Source organism: Thalia democratica, chromosome 3 (assembly GCF_965202585.1).
Source record: "Thalia democratica chromosome 3, ktThaDemo2.hap1.1, whole genome shotgun sequence".
In the NCBI taxonomy this organism is placed as follows: domain Eukaryota; kingdom Metazoa; phylum Chordata; class Thaliacea; order Salpida; family Salpidae; genus Thalia; species Thalia democratica.
In genome coordinates, this window is record NC_139167.1 from 42,948,303 (window position 1) to 42,973,462 (window position 25,160).

At 25.9% G+C, this 25,160-nt stretch overlaps 1 protein-coding gene across 4 annotated transcripts in view; it reads left to right on the top strand.

Annotated features, from left to right (window-relative positions):
- The window catches only part of LOC145832691 (uncharacterized), a 51,094-nt gene that overhangs the window by 20,101 nt on the left and 5,833 nt on the right, over positions 1-25,160 (top strand). For 3 of the 4 annotated variants that reach the window (XR_014369728.1, XR_014369729.1, XM_082939996.1), the window contains exons 6-12: positions 2,578-2,707; positions 4,596-4,690; positions 6,556-6,763; positions 9,098-9,247; positions 10,877-10,994; positions 16,379-16,508; positions 21,619-21,733. Coding sequence is in view for 1 of the 4 variants with exons in the window: in XM_082939996.1 (XP_082796122.1) it covers positions 2,578-2,707; positions 4,596-4,690; positions 6,556-6,763; positions 9,098-9,247; positions 10,877-10,994; positions 16,379-16,508; positions 21,619-21,733 (946 nt within the window). In the remaining 3 variants the exon portion in view is untranslated. Of the gene's footprint in view, positions 1-2,577; positions 2,708-4,595; positions 4,691-6,555; positions 6,764-9,097; positions 9,248-10,876; positions 10,995-16,378; positions 16,509-21,618; positions 21,734-23,170; positions 23,247-25,160 lie in introns of all 4 variants that reach the window. The other variant, XR_014369730.1, reaches the window with a different exon arrangement.

Here is a 25,160-nt window from a genome sequence, read left to right on the forward strand (position 1 = left end):
TGACTTTACAATATCTTTTCAATGTTGTTAACTATTTAAAACAGATTTTTTTCACCTAATTTAATTTTATACTAAGAATGACCAAAAAACTTGTATTGTAAACATCGAAGAAATTTACAAAAAACCCTTGACAACCCTGTATATAAAATGTACAGTAATTTTAACTTTTTATTAGTCTTGTTTTAGTTGTATGGTTTATGAAAACCAACAGTTCAAGTTTTTTATAAATATATACTTAACCAACAAAACCTTTTAATTTGTCATAATTATTTCTTCTGATATATTTTTTCAAATAAAATTTATAGCTCAACACACTACCAAGTTTTGTATAAATGAAAAAGTAATGAACTTAGAAATACAATTTTTTGCATCTTTGTTTTCGATATGACTTATACAACATCTTGAAACTTGGAAATATTTGTTTATTTATTTTTAATTAAATAAAAACGTTTCAATAGCTTCTTATTAGTATTCAAAAGCTATTAACATTAAGTCATTTCCCTATAAATCAATTTAAGCTAATTATCAACTATTTAAGTAAACTACTAAAAAATGTGCTTTAAATTATCCAACTGAAAAGTATTTTTAAACTATACAAGTAGTAAAGCGTTTTAATTTTTTGAGTCAAAAGCTTTATAGTCATCTAATCAAAATGCGACAATTTCAACTCATTACAATCCTTTCCAAAAGATATTAATTTTGCCTTTTTATTTAAGACATGTATCTTGAACTGGAACAAAATTTTCTATCACGTATAATATAAGTAAACATAAAATCCTAGTACCCAGACTAGCACGGCCTGTGGAAAATCAAAAAAAAAAACTACCGTGGTATGTAAAACTGAAGGCTTTATCTATTGAAAAAAGTGATGTTTATTTTAGAAAGGTTACTAGTTTAATTTCAATGTAAAGAAAAACACTTAAGCTGATTAAAGTTTTAAATATTGCTGTAGTTGTGTTTTTTAAACTATGTATTGATTAATATTTTGAGTTAAACTAAAATTATGGTTGCAAAAATACCTGAAACTCTATAAAAACCTTGAATTTGGTAATTTAGGTAAAAAATCTGGATTTTTTGTATGTAAAGTAGTTAAATTTCAATAACATATAAAAATGTTATCATTAAAACCTTTTTTATTTAGGCCATAGGAAACACATTTTTTTACAAAAAATAACTTTGGCTTAAATTTGAAAGTTTTTAAGTACAAACTATAAGCCAGTTTTTATAGAATTCAAAAATATCAATAAATTTTTGAGATATATGATTTTTTGTAAAAAGTTTTCGATACAAACGTATGGACCACAAACTTTTTGGGGTAAATTTTCTTGGAAATTTAAAAAACTAGTAAAAATATATCTCCTCCTTCATTTTTCAAGCAACCTTCTTCAAATTTTCAGGAAATTTTCCTTACATTATAAGAGGAAAACGTCTATTATGAATTTTAATAATTTTGTAAATTAAAAATTAGTCAAATAAAATTATAAAAAAAAGTCTTTATTTCTTTAAATATTTTTACTAAAAAATTTTTAAAGTCTAAAAAACGTATTTTGTTATTGTATAAAGATTAGACAGTTAAAGTTTGAAAAAGATTGCTCGAAAAATTTAGGAGGAGATACTTTAAAAAAAAAAAGTCTTTTTTTGCTGTTTTAGTTTTCTCTCCCCATAAGGAACCTATTATGCGGCCCGACTTTGACCGGTCATATCTCAAAAAATAATTTTAAATTTTTGAAATGGTAAAAATCAACTTGAAGCTTAGATAAAACTCTATAAAATAAGATCAATTTGTGGAAAAAACATGGCTTACCCCCCTATGGCCTTAAAAACCACATTTTAAGTAGCTTTACAGTATATTTTTAGTGTTGATGTACAATTTAAGGCAGCTTTTTTTATTAAACTAAATTTTATACCATGGTTTCCCTAACTGGACTAAGTGGTACATTACAGAAAATTAGGGGGCCATAAGCAGTAAAGTGGCCATGAGGTCATAATTTGAAATTTACACTAGATATTCTGGAGTTGATGAATAAGAGCAAAAAAAAAAGGTCTTAAGCGTTAAAATGGTAGTTTTGAAACTTGAACTAGATATTATAGAAAAATGTAGAAAATTTAGGAGGGCACAAGCCGTAAAAGGAAGAGCCACAAGGCCATAATTTGAAACTGACAGTAGATATTCTGGAGTTGATGATGAAGAACAAAAAAAGGTCTTAGGCGTTTTGAATGGTAGCTTTTTGGGAATTCTGGTTGGAGGGGGCCATAGCTTATTTAATTTTATGAAAGTGCGCCTTTTGAAAAAAAGTTGGGGAAACCCTGTTTTATACTAAAAATGGACCAAAATACTTGATCTTTAAAAACTTTAAAAAGAAGTTAAGAATACCTGGTAATAACCCTTTAAGGTTTACAACCCTGTAAAATAGTTTATAGTGTAACTAAAAAATTAAATGGTGTTGGAAATTAAACAACGCTGATCATAATTTAAATAAATCTAACTTACTATATATACTCAGGACTGATAGTTTCAACTAATTGAGTTTATAAAATTTTAAGACTTATATTTTTTTAATTTAAAGTCATTTCTAGATGGCTTCCCTTCCAGTTTAAAAGCTACAAACGGTAATTTCAAGTGCACTAAAAGCTGCGAAACAGTACAAAAAATATCCAACTCGATGCCTACTTATACAAATAGTTTTGAATATTATCATCAAGCAAAGTAAGAGAAAGTCTACTACGTTTTTAGTAAACTTTTAAAATTTAAATAAAAGTTACAGCTGTATAAAGACTGTTACGTTTTACGTGTTGTTGAACTTTTTATAGTGTTTTTATTTTATTAATGTTTGTCGAATTAAAGTTTCAAATTGTATTTGTTTAGGATTTCATTAAGTCAGTATTTTTTTATTCTTTAGTTACCAAAAGTGGGATGTGATTTATTAACATTCTAGGTTTTAAAAAATCTTCTAGTTGACACATATACAACAACAAAAAATATTTAAGCAGTTTCTTTTATATAATAATAATGGTATATATAACAACAAACTTGAAATATTTTATTTGATATTTAGAATTTTTAAAAATATTTTGAAAAAAAAAAAGTAGTTGTCTTCCTTCAATCACGAATAGTTATGAATCAGATCTATTTGTCATTACAATTTATAGATAATTTTTTTATTGGATTTATAAATTTTAACAATTATTTATACTTATAGATTACAAAAAGAAGTTGTAAATATCTGTTTTTTTTTTTTTAGTGCTGTTAAATAATAATCAATCAATCAAAATATGTTTTTAGCTTTTGCATAAAACCTGCCAGGATTTCAAAGTATAAGTTTAGAAGTAAACCTTAGTAATTTGTTCTAAGAAAATATCTTCAACAAAAACATCGGCGAAAGTCTGCAGAGCAGAAGCCTGGACAAGCTCAACAAAAAGGTTGATCATATCAATTCGATCATCAGTCTACCGAAGCTTGTGGTCTGATGATCGAATTGGTATGATCAACCCTTTTGTAGAAAATATCTTGCAATTAAAACTTCTAATTTTAGTATAGTTTAGTTTTCCGTTTAAAAATAGTAAAAGTTTTAAATTATATGATTGTATAGACTATCGAGTATACTGAACGTACACTAATAAGTCCATACAGTTTTTTAAAAAGAAGTGGACTGCCCATATTATTGATAGTATTGTGTAAAAATTTGAATAAACGTTCTTAATAAAAAATCTTGTTAATTTCAATTTAGGTATTTTTAGTATTAGATATAACTTAATAAGTAGTTAATTCCTAGAGATCCAGATAACTAGAGCTCATTAAAAAGTCAAAAGTCTCGTCTTAGTACGCAAATACTAAATTGACTTACGGCGTTTAACTTCTTATAAATTATTTTAAAATTTCACTCTCATAAAACCAAACTTAACGTATAAAGATAAAGCTTGTTTAAGGTATAAATTAATAGTAAATATAGTTAAGACAAATTAATCATTTATACCTTAAGAAAGTTCTGGTGACTGTTGTTCAAAGCTTAAATTTAAATGTTATAATACATTTTCACAATGTTAGATAAAACGTAACAGATTGTATTTTTATTTACAAATATACTTTTATATAAAAAAACATAAAAATAAATATCAAAAACAAAAGTATGCTCATATTTTGTGAGTAGTGGTATTTCGTTAGTCAATAAACCATTTATGAACAAAAACAATTGAATTTATTTTTTGTAAATTAACTTGCACATACATTTTAGCAATACATCGTTACTGGGAATTAATTACATGTCCATACTAGATAAAATAAGTAATGCTGCTTAGACATTTATTCGATTTTACTTTTTAAGATTTATTTATTTTCAGCTGTACAACTGAAATCAAGTGTACTTACTTTTTACTTTACTATATGATTTAATTTACATACTAACTTTTACATAACTAAATAAGAGATGAAATATAATTATACTCTGATCAAGATAATTTTTGAAATTATTTACGTTTTTAAGCTTTTTATGCACTTGAAACACAGTTTTAATTATTATAAATATTTTGTCACTTTTAAATGCATCAAAAAAAATGGAAAAGTAGTTAAAAATTTGTAAAGTATTTTTATTTTCTAGGCATAGCCATGAAGCTTCTATCAACGGTTTTTTTGTCGATGAAAATTACAGTGAAAATGCAGAATATGATTTCGTTTACCAAAAATTTTTAAAAGGTTTTAAGCTATAGCTATACCTGTAAGCTATTTATTACCGATTTGTTTTTAAATTATTTAAAAAAACAAAAATATAATATAATTTTTATAAAACTGTAAATAAAAATTTTTTAAATTTATTATACTTCTACTAAAAACAAAATATCTTAATTTAAATGAAAAATGACAGTTTTGTAAACAAATAATGCTTAAAATATCAAACACATATGAGAAACGATCAAATTAAGGTTTGAAAAAAATTGTGGTTGAAAAAATCATAATCAGATAGTTTATGCAAATAAACTTTTTTAATTTATCAAGTTTATTAGATACTGCAAATATCAAAATGATTTTAATGATACATCATCGTTAAATAATAAGTGTCATAGTTTAATTATATTATTTATCACTTGTTTACATAAAAAAAAGTCTTAGTTATTACACTCTAACTGTTAAATTAAAATTTAAGCATAAATCAAAAGAAATACCTTATGTTTTTAAAGTATCTTGGTGATGTTAGCAAGCTCTGAAAATGTTTTATGTATAATGTTTTTATTAACAAAAACTTTCAAAGTATCTGAAACTAATTTGCAACCTGAACCTAAAAAATTTCTTTATTCTTGTAGAAGATTAATGTCAATAATTTTTTTAAACAAATCACGTATGAGCTTTTAAGCTGGTTTTTTTTTTTAACAAAAAAATCTAAACATTTAAAAAAGTTTTGGAAGTATCAAAAAGTTTGTCATGCTAAGTTTATTTTTGTTTTTTGACTATTATTTGAACATCAGAAAAAAAATCAAGTTTATTTTTCAACCAAATACATTTTCAAATCTAAAAAATTTGTTAAAATAAATCAGGGTTTCCCAAAGTGGGCTATATCGCCACCCTGGCGCGATTTAGTAAGTTGGGGGGAAAAAATTAGTAAAGAGGCGAAAAGCGGGTCATTTTAAAATTTTGGGCGAAAAAAAAAGGTCTTAAGTGTACTTATTAGTAATTTTACTAGATATTCTTGAGTTGCAGATGAAAAAAAAGGTCTTAGGTGTTTTGAATGTAGTCTTTTGAGTAATGTTGTTGGAGGGGGCAATAGCTTTTTTAATTTTTTCAAAGGGGGCAATTTGAAAAAAAAGTTTGGGAAACCCTGAAATAAATAATAAAAGACTTCGTACAAGAAAGTTTTTTCTTGTAGTATATTTGTAAAGTTTTTTCGTACCATATTTATTTTATTTATAAAAGTGTTAGGATGAAAATGTTTTTCATTGGCTGTTAAAAACAGGGTTGCCAAAAAACCTTTAAACCTGGAACTTGAAAATTTAGGCTAAAAAACATGGAATTTCAGAAATAAATAAAAACTTGGAATTTTGATTAAAGATTACTAAAAGAACCTCGAATTTTTAACATGTTAAGTAGTAAAATTTCGATTTGACTCAAAAAATGTATCATAAAGATAAAATTTTTTTGTCATCATCAAACATTTTTTTATTAAAAAACACATTTGAAGTAGTTTTAGAGTATCTTTTAATTTTTTTTTATACTTTTTCACACGGTATATTACCTTAAATTTGACTTTAAACTAAAAATAGACCCAAAAATGTGTACTTTTAAAAACCTAGAGGAAATTTTGAAAAACTGGATAAAATTTTCCATAACCACTTGGCAACCCTGTATGATAAAAGTATTCTTCATTGGCTATAAAAAAGCTTTACCTTTTTTAATGGATTATAACAAATGTGAGAAATTTATTTTGTTGTGCAAAAGTTTTATGCATAGTGATTTGCTGTTATCCATAAGTTATGTTATTTTACACCAAAAGTTTTATCACTAAATAAAAGTTTTGTTAAACGAAACTATTTCATATAAACAATACATTGTGTTATTTTATTAAATAGAGCACACGTGTTACGATGTAATGCCGGAGTCTTGTAAAACTGTAGTGCTATCATCAGAACTTAAACTTAGACATGCCTTCCACGTCCTTATGGAAAATAGCGATTTTCATGCTGCAGTTTGGAGTCCTTCTATGTCATGTTATGTTGCATTGTTCAAAATTTCTGATTTTATTGAATTAATTCTACTTTGTCACAGCAATAAATCCAAGTAGTTGAACTATATGTTTTAAACTAAAACTAGTTTTAGATACAATTGTTGTATTAAATAAGTTTATTATAACACAAAGATAGTATTTACTATATTTTACTATGATATTTTAAGTTCTAAAATGACCAATAAAAGTTCTTAACTTATACAAACATAAAGAAACAAGTTATTTAATTAGCAGATTCTAAACATAAAACAGTATTTAGCCCTGGAGGGCTGTTCAGTTAAGATTTAAAACTAAAAAAATTTAAGTAAAAAAAAATAACTAAAGTTATCAGAATGGCAAGATGCTAAAAAAATTGGCTAAAAATCGTAGTTTTATAGGTAAAACCCAATCAAAATTAATTATATATGAAAAGTATGTAATATTTAGAATTAATAAATCTAATATACACTAAATGCATACTAAACTATAATTGTTACTGTCTTATTTATGGTTAAAATATAATAATGTAGAACACAAAGGTAGACTTTATAAACACTCAACTTTATAAAGAAACTACTTGTTGGGTTATAAAAACTTATGTAAAAATATAATTCATGTAAAAACAGTATGAGTGCATGTTTAATTTTATTTAAATAAGCGGTAATTAGTTAAATTATTATAGTGCTGTGGTATTAAAATTATGAAAAAGAAGTCACTTATGAAAATAATAAAGGATCAATTTGAAGTTTCGTATAAACAAACAGCTACTTATATTTTATCAATTTTGGAAAGAAAAAATGTAACCTAGCCCAATGACGTAATTATATTGTGGCCTAATTTGTTGCTAAATGAAAAAAATTTGCCTATAAAGTGTTGTTTCGAATTTAAAAGTGTTTGGGGTAATTGCTTATTGTAACAGGTTCTTATATTCAAAAATTTTTAATGAAAAAATTTATAGTTTAAGAAATACTTTTAGAAATACAATTATCACTTTATTCTATAGTTACTAACGCAGTAACACATAATTTAATTAAAACTAGTTTTAGTTTTGAAATAAAGTTTTTTGAAACGGGGACAGTTGGCTTATTATTGACACCTGTTGTTCAAGTTGTACCTCCTGTCAGCTCTGGCTATCTCCAGCTTCTGAAGATAGCAAATACTGCAAAATATTGTGCAAGTATTTAATCACCCGCTTAACTGAAGTGTACCCCATTTAATGTTTTATTCTATGTTTGATAGCTCCCTTACATTTTCCTTATTGACTTTAAAACTGTTATTGTGTCTGTACCATCAACATTTTAAAAGCACCATCGGCGGATCCAATACAGTCCTTCGTTTCTTTATTGATTATATGACTTCTACAAAAAATTGCCAAAATAAATAGTAGCACAATATTTGCAATCTTGAGAAGCTGGAAATAGCCAGAGATAACAGAAGGTACAACTTGAACAAGAGGTGTTAATTATTCGCAAACTGTCCCCGTTTCAAAAAACTTAATATTTTTTACCATCTTGTTTTGTTATTTGTTTATGATAACTTATATTTATTAGTTTAACTTACATTTTTCAAATCTAAGTCATAATTGAAGAGCCTTACATGGTTATTTTTTTTTATATTTAGAGTCTGTTAATAAAACCTTGATAAGAAAATATTTACAACAGTTAAATGAACTGAAACTGATTAGATACATACTAAATTAAAAGCAAACACTAATACTCCTCTTTTCTAAATGTTTTATAGATACTTGGTCTTTTTTAAATCTTGAAGTTCTTCAATAAGTGATTTTTTATAAGTTTCTTTAGCAGAATAGTTTTTGGAAAAAGTATTGATATAACTAATTAATGATAAACTAATTTTAGTCTATAAAGTTTGCATATAAAAACTTGGATAAAGTATTTAATCAGACGATCAGGGATGTCAAAAAAATCTAGAATCCTGGAAAAACTTAAAGTTTGACAATTTAGGCAAAAAAAACCTTAAATAATAAAAAAAATCCTGGAATTTTGAACAGCAGTAGCTAAACAATTTGGAAAAACCTGGAACTTTAATAATTTTTACTGTAAGATAATTAAGTTTCAAGTAAATACAAAAATTTTATCGTATGTAATATTTTTTTATAAACGAGTAAAAATTATATTGTTTCTAAAACACATTTAAAGTAGCAATTCATAATTTTTTCAATGTTTTATACTATTTAAGACAGTTTTTCACTTTGAGTTAAATTTTATACCGAAAACTGACAAAAAAAACTTGTATTTTCAAAAATCTGGAAGATTTTCAGAAAAACTGGAAAAAAAGTTCAATAACCCTTTGGCAACCCTGAAGGATTTTCACTAGTTTTTATAAACTTTCTACGCAGTAATTAAATACATAATTAATAATTTGTTTTTTTTTATTGATTCACGCAGATCAGGAAAGAATTGCTTAAAATCTATAGGAAGCAGGACAATCAATTGGTGGATTGAAATTTTGGAAAAAGACAGATGTTTTGTTACATTAACTCCTGAAGCATCATTGTACGAAGCAATTTTTTCACTTCAACTCAGTAAAAGCTTTGAGTTAGTTTTCTGATAATTAAAGTTATTTTTTCCATTATTTGCTGCTTTGACTGTTTAGAAATAGTTCAAAAAACTTTTAAATTTTTCTCTGTTTACTCAAAATTATTTTATGATAAACTACTTAAAATTCGTTAAAAACTTTTAGTAACATTTTTTAAGTAAAATTTATCTAGTTGATTTATAACTATGCATAGCTTAATAGTATTAGTAAATCACGTAATTTAGTTGTATTTTAAAACTTTGATATTTTAAATTATTTTATATTTTCATGTTTTTTAATATAGATTTTACTACGCCTATATAGTTTTTGTTACTATCATAATTTTGATAGCATGGTAGAATTTTTCCTCAAAATAAGTTTTATTTATACTTTATAACTTAGTTTTTAAAACGTTTTAAACTTTGAATTATTTATAACACATAAGTAGCCTAAATCAAAGAAAATATATTAAAATCACTTATTTATTGTTTGTAACTTTTCAATCTTGCCCAACTATTTCATCTAAGAAAAAAAAACAACTTTTTTCTGCTTTCTAAATGACTATCATTAATATCTATTTGAAATAAGTTAATCGTTTGCTAATAAAGATCCTAGCGAAACAAGATCACTGGAATATAGAATAATAACAAATTTAAACAGTACTCTATCTTTATTAAACTAAGACATGTTTCTGTGTGTTAAAAAGTTAACATGTGTTTGTTTAATAAAGAAAGACTACTGTTTAAATTTGTTATTATTATCATTAATATCTTATTACTTTACCACAAAGTTTTTGTTCTACATTACAATAATTTTCACAGCAAATAAAACAAGAGTAAAAACTTTGTTACTTCCTTTTTATTATTAAACTAACTCGAAAAGTTTGTCGAGAAATACTTATGTATGCTGATTTGATTTAATTTAAAACAGTTTCAAAAAAACTTAGAACAGATCAAACATTGTCTAAGGTTTTTGATATCCTACTTTAAAACAGAACTTTACTCGAAATTTTGTTGAATATTTGTTTTATGTTTTCCTTGTATTTAAAGTTTTAAAGTATCTATTATTACTTACTAGAAATAACGTTTCGACTTCCTGCGAAATTGTGTTTACTTAAAATTAACTAGTTGTTTGCAAAGTAACTTAAATGTCTAGGGCAAATATATTTGAAATCTGTAACAAGAATTTTTTGATTTTTTTATAGGTTATCAGTTTAAAAAATAGTTATAAAACAACTGGTGGTAGAAATACTTTAGAATCAATGAATAGATTCCAACAATTTTTGTATTGATTTTTTATACGCATCAATTTGTTCTCCCATAATAACCTTTTTTTTTTCATATGTTATACTAGTATTTTAAAAGTTCTTATAGTGTGCTTAACCGAAAATTTCCTTCATATACCAGGTCCTTTAACTAAACTTTTTGAGCGCTTTTCTTTTATCATTCAATAAATAATAATCTAGTATCAAAGAGTTGCTTAAGATTTTATAAGGTTGAAGCAGAATAACTGCGCATGTTTTTTCTTTTTTGTTCTTGGTTTGAGGTTTAGATAGCTTTTCTTTAGAAGCGTAGTTTTTAATTAGTCAGTTATAATTTTCTAATTTCTTTAAGTTTTTTTTAATGAATTAAAACGTGGCTTATATTTAGGATTCCAATTTGTGATCTGGTTTCGGGTGATGTTGTTAGCATTGTTACCCATAAAAGGATTTTAAGTTTTCTTCATTTGTTTTTAGACGAAATACCGAAGCCGGGTTTTTTAAAAAAGGTATAGTTTTTCCTATTTAAGTTTTTTTAAACAACAAAAAAGTATTTTTCAAATAGACTAAGTGACGAAGTTTTCAAATATACTGTATAAAAATACCTAAAAATGTAAAGCATTATTGATTACTTATTTTACTAAATTCAATTCAGTTTCTTTATTTATAAACTATTTAAAATCTAGTAATTCATTGGCATTGGTTTCATACCTTTGCCTAGTAGTAAAAATTTAGTTTTTTTTATTAGCTTTTTGGTTACTACTTCAAAATTATTTTTAAGTTATTCTATTTGCTTTACATGTTTTTATATTTTTGGAATTAAGTAAATTTCGAACTTAAAATAACAATATTATTGAGATACGGCTTACTTTTAGAATTTTTAAGGTTTAATTCTCCCTATGATTGCGGTTGAACATAAAAACCACTTTAGAATTATTACTTTTATTTTTTATTTAAATATATTTATACACGAAAACAAGGTAATTATAACTAGTATTAATAATCAAAGTTTATTAGTACGTTTACCTTCCTCTTAAGTTCGCACTTTAACAAAACTCATAAGTGGGAACTCATGAAATCATGATCTTTTATTAACAAGGCAAACATTTGAAGTCCAATTGATTTTAAACAGTATATACAGTAAGAATATTATAGTTTTAAGTATCTCAAATCTTCCCTTGGTTGTGTGTTGTTCTTCGTGATTTTTTGGTTTTTATCAAAATTGTTTTAAATAAAAAAATCTTTTTTATTTTACAAAAAAATCTTTAAATTTATAAGTATTCGTTATATTGCCTAAAGTACTTTCAAAATTTCTTCTTCAGTAGGCAATAGAACTGAATTAATTCAAAATTTTCTTGCATATAAAAAGTTTAAAAAAAGTATATTATGACGTAATTATAAATCAAGTTTTAAAGTAAACTTTGTTTTAAAATGCCTGGCTTTGAAAATTTGAAAAGTTTTTCAAATAGTAAATCTTATTAGTATCTCTAGTTTAAACTCGCAAAAACTAAATGAAATAAAATAAAAAGTAAAAAAAAAATATATGAAATAAAATCAAATCAAAGACAAAGGACTGAATGAAATTAAATTGTTAAACTTTGATGTGTTTGATTTAATGTTTTATAATACTTTAAAATGTAAAAAGAAATTAAAAATAGTAATAACAATAGTAATCGAGCTTATTGTTGGTTAAAGTTAAAAAATCAAAAATAAATAGAGTAAATAATCATAATAAATAAGTCGATAAAAGTAGTAGTGCGTATTACTTTAACTTGTTAAGATATTTAGAAATGTATAATCAAAAACTTTATAAACATTGAAACAGTTAAATAATAGTATTCTAGTCAATTATCAGTAAAGTGGTAATATAGTTTTGTTTATATTTATTGTTGCTTCGAGTTTATTGATCCATTTACTTTCCAAAAAATCTAAGTCTGAATATTTATTAGTGGTGTCTACAAAGATAATTGAAGAAGCTTCTTTTAAATCTTTTTTTGATGTTTTGTGTTTTTTGGCGTAGTGCAGTTTAAGTGCTGCTATATCACTAACAACATCTGTAATTGTACTCTTCCAGATGTGTCTGTGAGAGCACCATCTTTGCGGAAAGGACATGATTGTCTGGCCGACATAGAACTCTTCGCATTCACTACATTTCGCCGCATATATCCCAAAATTTTTGCAATTTAAGTTTTTTTTCATTTTTATCTTTTTTCTGTTTTTTAACTTTACTAAGCTTGTTTTCTTTACCATTGCATCTTTGCAAAGCAAACATTTACCACAAGGGGATGAAATTCCTTCTTCAATATTAACTTCATGAGCTAATTTCTTGTAGTTAGTAAGTAAAGTTGCAATAGTCTGCGGTCGTTTGTATGTTATCATCACGTTTTGATTCAATTGGTTTTCTCTTTCTGTTAATTTAAGCAAGTTTGGAAAGATTGTCGTCCAAATGCTTATGTTTTTGTTACTTTCCTTCGTTCTTTTTGTTGGTGGTCTAAACCGATCTTTCCATTTTTAGTTTTTTCCAGCATCTCTACAACTAAACCCTCGCAAAAGTATGATTTTATGCACTTATCTTTCAATAGTTTCAAAAAACACAAAACATCAAAAAAATATTTAAAAGAAGCTTCTTCAATTATCTTTGTAGACACCACTAATAATTATTCAGACTTAGATTTTTTGGAAAGTAAATGGATCAATAAACTCGAAGCAACAATAAATATAAACAAAACTATATTACCACTTTACTGATAATTGACTAGAATACTATTATTTAACTGTTTCAATGTTTATAAAGTTTTTGATTATACATTTCTAAATATCTTAACAAGTTAAAGTAATACGCACTACTACTTTTATCGACTTATTTATTATGATTATTTACTCTATTTATTTTTGATTTTTTAACTTTAACCAACAATAAGCTCGATTACTATTGTTATTACTATTTTTAATTTCTTTTTACATTTTAAAGTATTATAAAACATTAAATCAAACACATCAAAGTTTAACAATTTAATTTCATTCAGTCCTTTGTCTTTGATTTGATTTTATTTCATATATTTTTTTTTTACTTTTTATTTTATTTCATTTAGTTTTTGCGAGTTTAAACTAGAGATACTAATAAGATTTACTATTTGAAAAACTTTTCAAATTTTCAAAGCCAGGCATTTTAAAACAAAGTTTACTTTAAAACTTGATTTATAATTACGTCATAATATACTTTTTTTAAACTTTTTATATGCAAGAAAATTTTGAATTAATTCAGTTCTATTGCCTACTGAAGAAGAAATTTTGAAAGTACTTTAGGCAATATAACGAATACTTATAAATTTAAAGATTTTTTTGTAAAATAAAAAAGATTTCACTAAAACGAACAGTATATACAAAAGAAACACTCAATTCAGTAATCCAAATACTTTTCACGCTGATTTCATAGCAATAAATAAAAGATAAATTTGAACTTAAATGTAATAGTAGTAATTATCACAAAAAAAAAATTATTTACTTACAAAATTAATTACAAAAAACTTATGAAAATACTAATTATTAGAGCTACTTAAATACAAACATGTAAACACCAAGCAAAGTAAATAAATTAAGCATTAAGAAAATAGAGCAACACTGTAGTCAAATTCTTTTTGCGTACAAAGGGTAGGTTTTTTTATTTAAAATACATATAGCCTTTATTTTAACCAAGTCAAAAACGTTACAACAACTTTTAGTTATATTAAAAATTTCCAAATTGAAATTTTACGAAAAACTTTAATTACTCACCAAGTGTTCAGCAATAGCAGATCTCTTATTTGCATTTATAATTTTTACTTTATTTTTTTTTCTCGGCTGATTTCAAAAAGTTGTCAACACAAGCAGATATATGTTCTTTGACCCTTTTCTTAAGCTGTCTTGTTTTTAGACCGTTATAGCTATTGTCACGATAGCATTCAAATTGGTATATAACTATATAACCATGCTTTTATCAAACGTTGATATCTGGTATTTGTCTTTAGGTGTCAACATTAAACTTAAGGTAAAAATTACTCTGGGTATTGCAGCTGAAAAATTAGAACTTGTTAGTTGCTTAATATTATTTCTAAATAAACAGATTTTTTAAACATGTATATAATTTTCAGGTGATTACACATTTTGCTGGTCCGATTTTCTTAACTCTTTTTAAACCATTTAAGTTATATTTTGAAAATCTTTTTTACCACGTAGCTAATTAAAATATGTTTAAAGCCAATAATGTTATGAAGAGATATAAAATCTCGAAAAACGTAAAATAATCATTCATGTAAATATCAAAAACAAAAAGTGTCTGCTAAACAAAAAAGCAAGATAACATATAGAAATTATTAAGATTACACCAAAATTTTCGAATTTTTGTAGGTTTAAGGCAGGGGCGGCAGCCATTTGGTGGACGCGGGATAAATTTTGAAAAAAAAATGCCAGGCCGCTATTGTAGTTTTAGCTTTTACTCTTTAAAAATGTGTAGTGTAAGTTTCAAATTTCCCGTAAATTTTACCTTAGACCTTATTTTGCTATATACTTCAAGCCTCAAAATTTATAGTATAAGTTTTTAAAATTTTCTTTTGCGGACCGCACTTTGCCGACTTCTGGTTTAAGGGTTTTGAAATAAGTTAACAATTTGCAACAAATAATATCTTAAAAATATATGGTTACATACAAAATAATTAAGTCGCTCTTATTTTTAAGTTTTGCTATAAATCGCTTATAAAGCTAAAAAACTATAAATCGTAAATAAAATACCTCTGCTATGGATTTTTAGTAGCTGGTTTTACTACTACGGTTAATAAGAAAAGTTTACAAAACATCTTTGACGAGCGTAAACTTAGCTGGAAGAGCCATTTTGGGAGCTTTTTTCAAAACTTTAAAACTTGTTATTTCCTTTGCCTTTAAAGCTAACTAATAATTTTTTTCTATTCAAAAGAACGTTTCTTTGCCTACCTTCCACAATAACCTTCATCGAAGTTTTTTGTGATATGTCCAAGTCAAGATTTAAAAAAGTTGTTTTACGTAGAACATACCGTAAAAAACACAAAATAATTAGAAAACAACAGGACAACACATTGATACACATACATATATATAGAATTTGATTTAAAAAAAAGATTACATTTTCAGTTTTAGAGTTCCTAAATTTGACTTCAAGACTTCGAAAAGTATCAATTTTATGACCTCTATTACTGAAAAAGTGGTTGATTTTATTTATTTCATAGTTTACTTATGTTTGTATGTGTTCAAATGCGTTGTGTTGTTGTTTACTAATTATTTTGGTTTTTTTAGATATACCACATACAAAAAATAATAAATACTTTTCGAAATCTTGAATTGGGCATATATAAAAAGTAAAAACAATTAGAAAAAACAGTAAAACAGTTGGAAAATATACAAACATATCATGATCAGATTTTAAGAAACTAACAAGAAAAATGACTCTTTTTTTACTTATAGCGTTCAGAACAATGGGTGAGTTATATTGATCAAGGGCCCTGCATCAATAGTCAAACCCCAGTTCGATGAAAAAATTTGTGAAAGCTAGGCAAAGGAACATACTTAAAAAAATTAATTGCTTTAAAGGCATGGGAAATAATAAGTTTTAAAGTTTTGATTTTTTTAAAAGGTTCAAAAAAAGGCTATTCCAGCTAAGTTAACGCTCGTACATCTTTGTTCTTGAAATATATTATACGTTGTTATAAAACAATTGGTGGATTTTTTATCTTGTAGTTTTATATTTATAAAAATAATATTGTTCTTAATGTTATTAATGATATTTCTTTAATAAGTTTTACGTCTTCTTTATTAAAGTTATCGTTATTAAATTTTTATAAAAATAAATGTTAGTACATCTCATTTATAAACTTTTTTTGTTTAGAAACTATCAGAAACTGGTTTACTACAAAAAAAATATTTACTTGTCAGTCTAGATTCAACTTTGATTGAAGTTTTACAGTTACTATCTAAACATCATATTACTACCGTTCCTGTAGCTGATCGTAAAAAAGGTTTATAATTTCCCATAATAAATTTATAATAACATATTTATTTTGAAACTGCCACTATGTATGCTATCTAAATTGTTTTTAAAAAGTTATAAACTTTTAATAAACAAAGTGGTCTAAATACTAGTAAAATTTAAGTTTAATTGGAAACTTATCTTAGAATGTAGTTATAAATATCTTTATTTCTTCGTTTATTAATAATTCGAAAATTTAACATTTTTAGATTAAACCGAATGATTTTCTTTATTTTTAATTTATTAATAGCATACTATAGTTTAATGTTCTTTAAAACGTTGCGTAGAAATAACTTAAGTCAGTAACTGCTATTAACACTATTTTAGTTATAACTTTTTTTTTTAATAAAACAACTCACAAGTGATTTATAATTTTCAAAACCTAAGTACATTTTTTTAAATGCTAAAAACACCTAAAAAAATTTAAATGAATATATTTTTTATGTCAGTTAGATTTTATTAAAGATTAAGCTGATATCTTAATTTTAACCTATCATTTTAGTTGTTTTACTGTTACTTTGTACTCAACTGATACTTTGGTCTTATAGTTTGTATATATTATCTACTAAAAATTGACTGTATTATAACAACAGTAAGTTTTATGGGCATAGGAGTAAGAACTTTTTTTACAGAAATTAATATTGGCTTATAAATAAAAGTTAAAAGTATAAACTATAAGTTAGTTTTTGTAGAATACAAAACTCTGAATCAAATTTTGAAATTTCATTTTTGAATTTTCCGTTACAAACATATCAACCGGAATTTTTTTCACTGTAAATTTACTCGGAAAATTTAAAATTTCACTAAAAATCTATCTTTTTATTCATTTTTCAAGCTGTTGTCTTCAAATTATTAGGAAATGTTTCTTGCATTATACAAAAAGAATTTATTTTAACGGTTTGAAAAAGAAAAGAAAACAATATTTTTTTTAATAACAAACATTATATTTTAACTCGAGTTTTTAAACTTTCTTACAAAAATATTTTTTAATTATTAAGTTAAGCTTATACTCATAAGTATTGAGGACGATTGCTCGAAATAGGGATTAAAAAATAGATTTTTGATGAAATAGTCTTTCAGCCTATTTTATTTCCGACTTTGTTTCCTCGTGTCTCAAAAACTATTTTTTTGTTATAAAAAACAGTAAAAAGCAACTGATAAGTTAATGATCTGTAAAAAAGATCAAAATGTAAAAACAAAGTTCCTTAAATCATATGCCCCTAATAAACACACGTGCAATAAGAAATTGTTTATATAAGTTTATAAATGTAAAGTTAAGTTACAAATTTTGCCCAAACATTTGAAGAATAGCTGCTTAATTAGTTTGCTGAGATTTTTTAGTTTTAAATGATAAACGATATGTAAACATAATAGAAGTATCTACTAACATCTCAACTTTGTTGATGATGGCTGTAATAAATACTGGTTAAATGATCAAACGAGCGTTGCATCTCACATTAAGCTGACAATGCCTTGGACGTTGGGCTGTCAACGATTTGGCTGCGTCAACTTTTTGGACTTTACCCACAAACGGTCGCTTTAGTGCATATGAATTTAAGCCAGCTTGGTTAAATTTTAACAGCGGTTTCTCGCAATTTGCCTGTCTAATGAGTCCTATTAAGGACGAAATCGGTCGTAAGATGTCTCGAATACTGTTTTTGACGGTCATGTGGGAAAGTTTGTTAGTTATTATAATAGTAGTTAACAAATACGTTACAATGAACTACGTGGTATCTTATACATTAAAAGCCAAAATTTAATCTTTGTTTAGAGAAAATTGGAATAGTTAGAAGCTTTTTAACACTTAACTAAACTTTAGAAATACTAAACAGAATTTATCATAGCTAAATTTGGAAGATTTTAATCAAGAATCTAAGTTAAAAAGCTATGAAAATGCACACAAAATTAAGTTAACTAGAAGTTTATGCTAAGTCTGTCCTAGTCAATCGAGAATGCTCTTTGCCTTTATACTTCGTTTCATCACATTCAGGTCCCCTAAGCTTATTTGTTCCTTAGGAAAGTTGGACATCACTTATTCGCGAAACCACCTAAACATGAATATGCTCTTCTTTTACTTTAATTTTACTGAAACCGTTGGAATGATCACAAACATCGTCGAGAGAATCATAAAACTCATGATTGGATAGATTTCCATAGCTACCATGGAATGCCTATGAATCATTGTACTTACTTTTACCATAGTTTTATTTACTGTTATGTTTTTTATATGCTAGGATGATCATGGTTTCTGCTGCTCCTGCTCTAATGTCTTAGACTGGGGCTTATGACCCTGGACGAGGACGAGTAGTAATATGTGTAATGTGGAGAACACAGTTGTCTATATTCAGTTATATTACTCGTATATTTCATACTTTCCCGTTTGGTGAAGAGTTTTTCTGAAACTAGCAGCAAATTAAACATGCAATTTCTTGACCAAATTCATGTTTTGACCCATTCTACCTATGACATCTTCAGCATTTTTGATATATTCAAGTTTAGGTTGACTACTGGATGTTCCAAGTTGACTACTGGATCTTTGATTAAAGCCACTAAATTCATCAATTCAGCTACACAGTTATCTGATTTTTTTAAATAATTGATAAATAGTTGCAACCATAATATCATGGATCTTATCTTGCGCAAAAAGTAACAGCTGAATTCTTGCAAGTTCTATGTTTCTATTAATCCTAATTTTGACGCTTTTCATTTTCTGATAAATGCTAGCGATGTCTCTTGACCGGTCCCCTATTCAATTCTTGGCCGCATTAGCGGTGTTGAATTTGTAATAGCTAAATGGTTGGAATGAATGTATGATGGATTATACACATTGCTGTAGGTTTATATTAGGAATGCGACTTACAATGTTGCTTGATACATCCGGTGTTTAGTAATTACAACCATGAATTCGACGCTAAATGACAATCATGTTAATTAGATACCTAGAAGTTTATGAGGAATAAATCATTTATTAATTTGTTAAGTATTTTAGTTTTAAATAATGAACGATCTTTAAAGATATTAATAGTTAATGAAATACAATATATATATATATATCTTTTTATCTAAAATTATTAATCTTTTTATGAGTATTGTGTCTACTTTTTGTACTAAAATATATAGGTCTAAAATTTAAATAATAGAATAGATATAAGTTTTAATGTTTTCAATGACTATTAATAGTAAGCGATAGTTTTTGTTTTTGCAAAAACTTATTCAGTTGTTAGTAGAAACAGTTAAAACGTTAAACTCTAGAAGGATAATTTCAAATTTTTCTAAAACTAAGGAATAAAACTTTACAAGAACATGGTTTCGAGAAATAAGACTGCCCGTGTTACATTTGATAGTCGATATTTCAGACTCTTCTGCGTAAAATATTATAACTAACAACTTCATTTTTTACCTGCATGCCTAGATTAAGAATTTTTTAGTGAGAAAATAGCTTTGTATTTGCTTTCTGTATGTTTTAGCTTATTGGTAAGTTCATCTTACGTTGTTGACTTTTTTGACTACACCTAGCTAGAGCTTTACAAAGTAAATTATAGCTTATTACCGATTCTCTTTTCCTGAAGTTTTTTAGTTTATTATATTTAGATATTTTCTGGTATCAGGTTTCCAAAAACATCATAGTAACTTTACAGCTACATAATTTGGTTATGTGTATTGGGGTGGGCAAAGTACGGCGCGCCAGGGAGGAATCTAGCCCGCAACGTGTTTTAAGCTTGAAAGCATCTTCAAAAACAAATAAAATTAGGCTTTTTTTTTTAACTGTTTTTTTAATCTTATTTTAGCACACAATATCAATAAGGCATATTAGCTAATATTTCCCACCATTGATTTTTTTTCTTTTAAAGAAAAGTTAATTTCAAGTTTTATTCATACCAATCGAATCATCATACCACAGCCCCTCGGTTGAATAAGATTCAGATTTCGTTTTCATTTATGAAACTCGTTAATCAGTCGTAACCGAAGAAATCTGCGAATTAGTCAGTCTACTAACGATTTATAATATTTTACCATGATCTACCGTTTGCTGGTATGATCAGTGACGTCAACCTTGTTAAATTTCCGTGCATCGTTAATACATTGTCAACTTGGTAAGATAGCTCGTAGGGTAGGACTTTTTATGGGTAGTTTTAAATATTGGGTACTTTTAATTGCAGCAATTTCGCAATAAAAAGTACCCAATATTTTGATGATGTCATTAACTTTACTTTGGGTACTTTTGAAGCTTAAACTTTCTTAGCAAAACAAAACTGCTGTCCAGGCCTATGATAAATTCACTTTGTTTATTTTTCTAAATATAAAAATAACTATATCTAAAATAAAACATAATAAAACAAACTATAAAAGAAAAATTTAATAAGTCAATAGCTTAATTTGTGCTTGAATTTAAAATTGTAAATTACACAAAAAATAATAAGGTTTAAAATTATTTTTCTATAGTTTTGTTAACATAGGGAAATATTTAGTTACCTTCTATAGTTTTATTTCAGATATAGTTATTTTCATATTTAGAAAAATAAACAAAGTGAATTTGTCATAGGCATGGACAGCAGTTTTGTTTTATTAAGAAAGTTTAAGCTTCAAAAGTACCCAAAGTAAAGTTAATGACATCATCAAAATATTGGGTACTTGTTATTACAAAATTGTTGCAATTAAAAGTACCCAGTATTTAAAACTACCCATAAAAAGTCCAACCGTAGCTCGTACGCTCGTTTAATACGACTAAATAAAACATTGAAGAAAGTCTAAAAGAGCTGAAGCCTAGATTTCCATGTGATGTGAGGCAAGATAAAGTTTATATAAGTTTAAACCATACCTTTGGAATATAAGACCACACGTGGTATGGTCAACACTTTATTAAAAGAAGCAGTACTGGTAATATGATTAAACTTCATGATCATGTCAGTCTTTAAATTTAGTTGACTTAATTATTTGTAACTAGCTATAGAGTAACCCTTTGATAATTTAAAATATATATAGCCAAGTAAAAATATGTCTACTTTTTATAAACTGTGTAATTATTGTTTTAGTTTTATAACATACAGTGTTTGAAAAAATCTTTTCAACCCATTTATTTTCATACTATTTTAATTAAGGTACGTTAGTTGGAGTTTTTGATACACACTCTATAATAGCTCTTGTAAAAAGTGAACTTTACCATGAAACTAACATGACTGTTAATGAATTACTTCAGCAACGCGTAAAACACAAGTTCGTTTATTTTAAATATACTTTATTTATATCAAAATTTAAAATATAAGTTTTACAAACTTATTTTATTCTGTTTCGTATTAGTTTATCATAGTAATAAAAATTGTTGTATGTTTTTTATAACTAACATAAAATTATTTTGATTATGTACCGATTCTAGTTATAACAACTTAAATATTAAATTAGATAATAACACAGCAATAATTTTTAGCGATGCTACAAATAAATTAAAAGTGAACTCAAACTTTTTGCACTCATGATTTTATAGTATTGTAAATATAAAAGAAATATTCTTTAGTTTGGTAATAAGTTTTTTTTATATATCAATGACATAACGGAAGTATATTTTCATAGTAGTAACCTGTTTTTTCACTTGTTTAATAATTTTATTCACCAAAAAGTTACCCATAATTAGGGGTCGCATTTTTTATGGGTAACTTTATTGCAGCAATTTTTATAAATTTTCTCATGACTTAAAACTTGTTTAGTTATATAACTTTAAACCCTGAAAAAACACTTTCAATTCATCACAAAAAAAAAATTGTAAATAACGTTTGTGTTTGGTTTGTAAATTTCAATTATTTTTCTTACGAATAGCAACTAAAAACATATATATATATAATTGCCGTAAAGAACCTTGCCCTTTAAATAACGAATGCCTAGTGTCAAATATAATTTATAAAGCAACAGTAACATCAAATAAAACAACAAAGCAGTATATAGGATCGACAGGAAATACCTTTAAACAAAGATACAGAAACCACAAATCATCATTCAACAATATTAACAAAGACACACAACAGAACTAGCGAATTACATATGGAACTTAAAAGATAACAATACAGACTACAAAATTAAATGGGAAATATTAAACAGGACAAAACTAAAATTCATTACTAAATTCGGCTGCAAACTTTGTAACTTAGAAAAAATAGAAATCGAAAAATCAGATAAGAGCGTAACACTAAACAAGAAAAGCAAAAGACAAAACATATGCATCCATTATCAAAAATACTTTTTTAACAAAATTAAAACCAACTAAATATTAAAACAAAATAAAACCGAAGCGGCAAACACGAGTATTTTATAGCATTTTATAACATTTTTCCCAACAGCCTAAATTTTTTTTTCTAATAGCTTAAAATATTTTTCCAAAATAACCTTTTTAAACTTTCCTAAAAAGCATAAAATAACATTCACAGCGCATTTCAAATTCAGCTAATCGTACAATAAACTGTACCATTCTACGTCACAATTATTATAAAAATTCTAAAATCGAAATTTCTGTTCACTATTATAATAAACTGTAACTTACTGACGATCACATGAAATTTTACATTTCAATGTGTGAAACAGCTGTTTAAATTATAGTTTTTATATAATTAAATAAATAAATAAATAAATATATATATATATATATAAAGTTTTTTTTTAAAGATTCAAAACTCAAAGTACTCGAGTTTCATGACAACTCACTCATCAGCTTCAAAACAAGTTTAAAAAAAAACTCAAGGTGGGCTCAGAGTGAAAAATTTAATTTATTAAGTTAAATAACTTAATTCTATATATTAAAAAAATTAGCTAAAGTCAATTTAAAAAAAAGAGGTATAACAATATAAAAAAAAATTCATTGTTCAGCAGTCATGCCTAAATATTTTCAATATATAATTAAAGACTTAATAGTTACTTATCACGTATTAACACGTTCATACTTCATCCAAACTAGATGCTTCGGCGTAACGTATTACAAATCTCATTTTCTTTTAGCTTATAGTTACTCGTCTCCGTGCAAGTTACGAATCTGGGAACATAAACTTTGTTCTTCCCTATAGACCTTTGCCAATCCAAAAATCGTTGAAATTTTCATTGTTTGTTGCTAAATAGAAACTTGCTCGATAGAGTATTTAATGTTTTTTGCTGTTTATAGTTTCTTTGTTTTCGGTTTCTGTTTTGTTCAACTTTCTGCTTCTTAAACCTTTATATGAAGCTTGCCAGCCTAACTACGGCGTACTTAGTCCGATGAACTGGTTTTCCATTGGGGTTAGTAAAGTTTGCAGTCTCTAATATGTTCTTTTCACTTAAGAAAGTTCTAATTTATTTTCTCCGTCCCTAACATGCCTTGAAATTGCTTCGGGTTGTTCATTATGATAGCAGTCGGGTAGACGGATAAATCACTGTCTTGATAATCACGTTGATTGAACCCGTAACCCTCGCGAACAATAAGCCCGGCACTTGACCAATAACTCAAGATGCTAAAATTTCCTTGCTGGTTAGATATTCTTTTTCGGCCTTAAGTGACATTTTAGTTGGACTAGATGAAGAAGAATCTAGTTGTGTTATTGTTTTCAGGTACATAAGTATTGCTTCTTTTCCTAGCTTCTTCCATGTTTATTGATATAACAACCATCGTAGGCAAGTTCTCAGCTCAAACAGTTTATTTGAAACAGTTATATAGAAATAAGCATGTGTTCTTAAATAGCTATAATTAGTTATAAATTTTTATTACTTTTTTTGTATCAAATTAAATAGGTTAATACTTTTTAGTTTTTTTTTTAGTTTGGTTAATTTTAGTAAGAGAAAATAAAAGAAAGTTACAGAAAGTAACTCTTTATAAAAAAAATCTAGATTATTACTTTAGACTAAATTCTGCGATACTTATGAGATATTTTTAAGCTTCATCTATGATTAAAGTTAATCAGTTAAACACAAATAATTGACAGCTTTTCTTAACTACTTGCTTTTGTTGTAAACCGAGATTTAATTAAAAATTACCAAATGATAAATTATTTAAAAAAAACAGAAAGTGCTAATAGTCGATGAGCCAACAAATAAATGATCTAAGTAAAATAGCTATAAAACTATTGTTTTAGTTAGATTTAGTAAAGGGTTGCCAAAAAAAAACTTGAATTCTTGAAAAACCTGAAATTTTTAACTATTTTTACATGTTAAGTGGTAAAGTTTCGATTAGATACGAAAAACCTTATTTTTATTTCTTAAATATGTTTTTTTTTTTAAACGTTTTAAAACAGCGTTACAGCATCTTTTCTATGTTATTATAATTTTTTAGTCAGTTTTATACCTTAAATGTAATTTTATACTAAAAATTGACAAATACATTTGTTCTATAGAAACCTGCAAGAAATTTAGAAAACCTGGTAAAAAAAATAAAAAATTATTTGGCAACCCTGTTTGTAGTTTTCGATACTAGCCTAGATTCATCAAAAAATTCATATTTACTTTTAATAGAAAAAAAAAAGTTTTATAAAACAATATATGTTTTTTAAATTTTTCATTACTACAAGTTTTACTTTGTTTTCCACTTTTAAAATTATATTAGAACTAAGCTGAACCGCACTACCACCGAAAACATTCCATGCAACGTTCTGCAGAATTAGTTCATCATTAGCACTCACCATACAGATGTAAT